The 2797-nt window shown below is 47.8% G+C and overlaps 1 protein-coding gene across 1 annotated transcript in view; it reads left to right on the plus strand.

Moving 5' to 3' along the window:
* Window positions 1–2217: 2217 nt before the first annotated feature.
* The window catches only part of LOC123053340 (protein EI24 homolog), a 7830-nt gene continuing 7250 nt past the window's right edge, over window positions 2218–2797 (plus strand). The window contains exons 1-2 of the mRNA XM_044476800.1: window positions 2218–2417; window positions 2598–2663. Of these exons, the coding sequence (XP_044332735.1) occupies window positions 2317–2417; window positions 2598–2663 (167 nt within the window). The 5' untranslated portion in view covers window positions 2218–2316. The remainder of the gene's footprint in view (window positions 2418–2597; window positions 2664–2797) is intronic.

Consider the following 2797-nt stretch of genomic DNA (forward strand, 5'->3'; position numbering starts at 1 on the left):
TTCCTTCCGCGGCGGGGTATAGAAGGGAAAGGGGCGGTGAAAAATAAATTGAAAAAAAGCAGAAACATTTAGTCCCGGTTGATAACACCAACTGGGACTAAAGGTCATTCACCCCGCTCCGCCCACGTGAGGGGCCTTTAGTCCCGTTTCGTAGCAAACCGGGACTAAATGGGGGAGGGGGGCTTTAGTCCCCATTTTTCAGTCCCGGTTTCTCAACTAGGACTGTTGCCGTGTTTTCTATTAGTGGGTGTACAACGGAGGCCGCGGTGTACGACGGTGGCGGTAGTGTACGGCGACAGCGCCGTGGTGGCGTGTACGTATGCAGTACTGGAGGAATCGCCGCCGCCGCGGCGGCTGCTGCCCTATTGCGGCTCGACTAGGCTGAAGGTCAATGGGCGATGGATTTGGGTATGTTATAATCAATGGCTAGAAAAAGTCACGTCATAATCAACGTCTAAAAAAATTATACTCGACGGTACCGGAGGGTACCACGAGTACCGTCCCAATCACAGTAAAAGAGTTCGAAAACCAAATCTGAAAGACCATATATTACCATTGAGATAAATAATAGCATTAAAATTGAGAAAGAAAATATGATCAACTCACACATGATCTCTAGAACAGAGTGAAGCGTGTTAATTTTAGCTGATTTTTCTTGTTTGCTATTGTATGCAGAAGAGATTGCATCAGATGGATGCGACAAAACAGGTTAGCAAAACATGGCCGAAATACTTACCATGTGTTGTGAACGGCAAATAGTATGACATTTAATATGGTATGATATAATATCATGATACTTAATACTTTTTCTTCCATTTAATTGTGTGTCACCTCAGCAAAAGTGCTTAGTTGACACACATGATACTACTTTTCCAATATATTGAGAAATTTGGTTTTTCAACCTTTTCCAATACTTCTTTCGATAAGTGCCACATCAGCGCGCCGTCATGGTCCATCGCCGCTCGTTGTCACCACCAGAGAGAGAAAGACATCATACTGACAAGCCGGGCATGTAGGTCAGATTGAGTATCGGGGAAAGTTTGTTGGGGTCACCAAAAAGCACCTCAAGTGTTGCAAACTCTTAAAAGAAGAACGAAAATACTAACGCCCACACGTGTGGCAGTTTTGCAATTCGCCCACACGTGTGGATCATCGTCCAATGCAGGTTGCACGAATCTTGACATATTGAGAAAGAATTTGCATGCCACGTAGGACGGGGCTGGTGTGTGGGCGTTGGAGAGTTCGCCCACATGCCCCGCACCATGCTGTTTGCCAGCTGCGCTGTGTGGGCGAACTAGTTTCTGCCCACACAGCCACCACCTAGTCCATGTGCGTGTGGGTGAACTGCTTTTCACCCACACGACACTCCTACATTGTTGGATGGCAACTGTAGTTACGCGTACGTGGCAACTAGGTAAACACACATGGCAACTATGATTCATTGCTAGACGGCAACTGCAGTGGCACCAGATAAACACACATGACAACTGTATTAACCATACATGGCAATTATGGTTGGACCACACGTGGCAACTAGGTAAACACACATGGTAACTACTGTTTGACCATATGTGGCAAGTAGTTAATCACACACAACAACTACGGTTTGGTTACACGCGACAACTATTATAAATTAGACATGACAACTATAGTTAACCAAAACAGATAGAGTTGCCATGCTTTTACAACTTTTTTTAGAAAAGGAGGATGACCCCCGGCCTCTGCATCTGGGCGATGCATACGGCCACTTTATTAATTATTCTCACAAGACCTTACAAAGTCATACAACAGTAAGACTAAAGCCGTCGTCTAAGCAACAAACTGTCGCTACACCTATCCAGTTGATGAAGGGGCGCAGATAGCCTGGGCCTAATACCAAACAGACATCGCAGCCAAGCCCTGAATAACTATATCTGCCATCCCGGATGACAACTAAATTGTCATCCCGCGGGTACCTAATGTGGCTGTGCCAGGACGTGTGGGCATTTCTGCCACACGCGCGGGTGGAGATGAGTAGTATTTGTTGGGCATGTGGCACGAAGTAGCTGCGCCACACGTATGGACAATTCTAATGTTCACCCACACAGCCCGTGTGGGTTGCCTCCCGCTCACGCCATACACAATGTGTGGATGGATGTCTAATATGCCGTGTGATGGATATCGGCGTCCAAGAAGAAATGGTTCGGAAAAAAAACTCTCAAAAGAAGAAAGAAAAAAAAAACCTTAACGCGATGCAATATTCCGTCCGCATACAGCTTCTTCTCCCCTAATGAACATCTTCTCCAAAGGAGGCTCTCCCGCTAGGCCCGTTCTCTGATGGAGTCGCTTGCCTCGCAAGCGAAGCCGGCTGCCGTGCTCTGGCTCGCCGGCTTCCTCCAGGCCGCGCGTCTCCACCGCGTCGTCTCCTTCTGCGTCAGGTTCTCCTCTACGCCCGCCCCCTCCCCTTGCCCCTCCCCCTGTTCCCACCCCTTACTCTCGGTTCCTGGGTGTTATTTCGTCAAATCGGGGGCGATTTTAGCTTCCCCTAATCCCTTAAGTACGAAGCATCGATGCACCACTTCTTTAGTAATCTTACCCGTGCGAGTTTCTGGATGCAGCTCCAGGGCTCTGTCGATCAGAATCGCTCAGTGCTTCCTGCTCAACGGGTTCATCTTCCTGGGGAGGTACAGTTGCTCCTAATTGAGGTTCAGTCTCGCCTAAATTTGTCTCCTTTTGCAATTACTCTTGTCGGGTGGACGCCCAAATGTTCCAGTAAAACTTAAGGCTAGCAAAATCGTACGATGTGTTCAGATTGATT

The sequence above is a fragment of the Triticum aestivum genome, chromosome 2D (genome assembly GCF_018294505.1).
Source record: "Triticum aestivum cultivar Chinese Spring chromosome 2D, IWGSC CS RefSeq v2.1, whole genome shotgun sequence".
NCBI classification, from domain to species: domain Eukaryota; kingdom Viridiplantae; phylum Streptophyta; class Magnoliopsida; order Poales; family Poaceae; genus Triticum; species Triticum aestivum.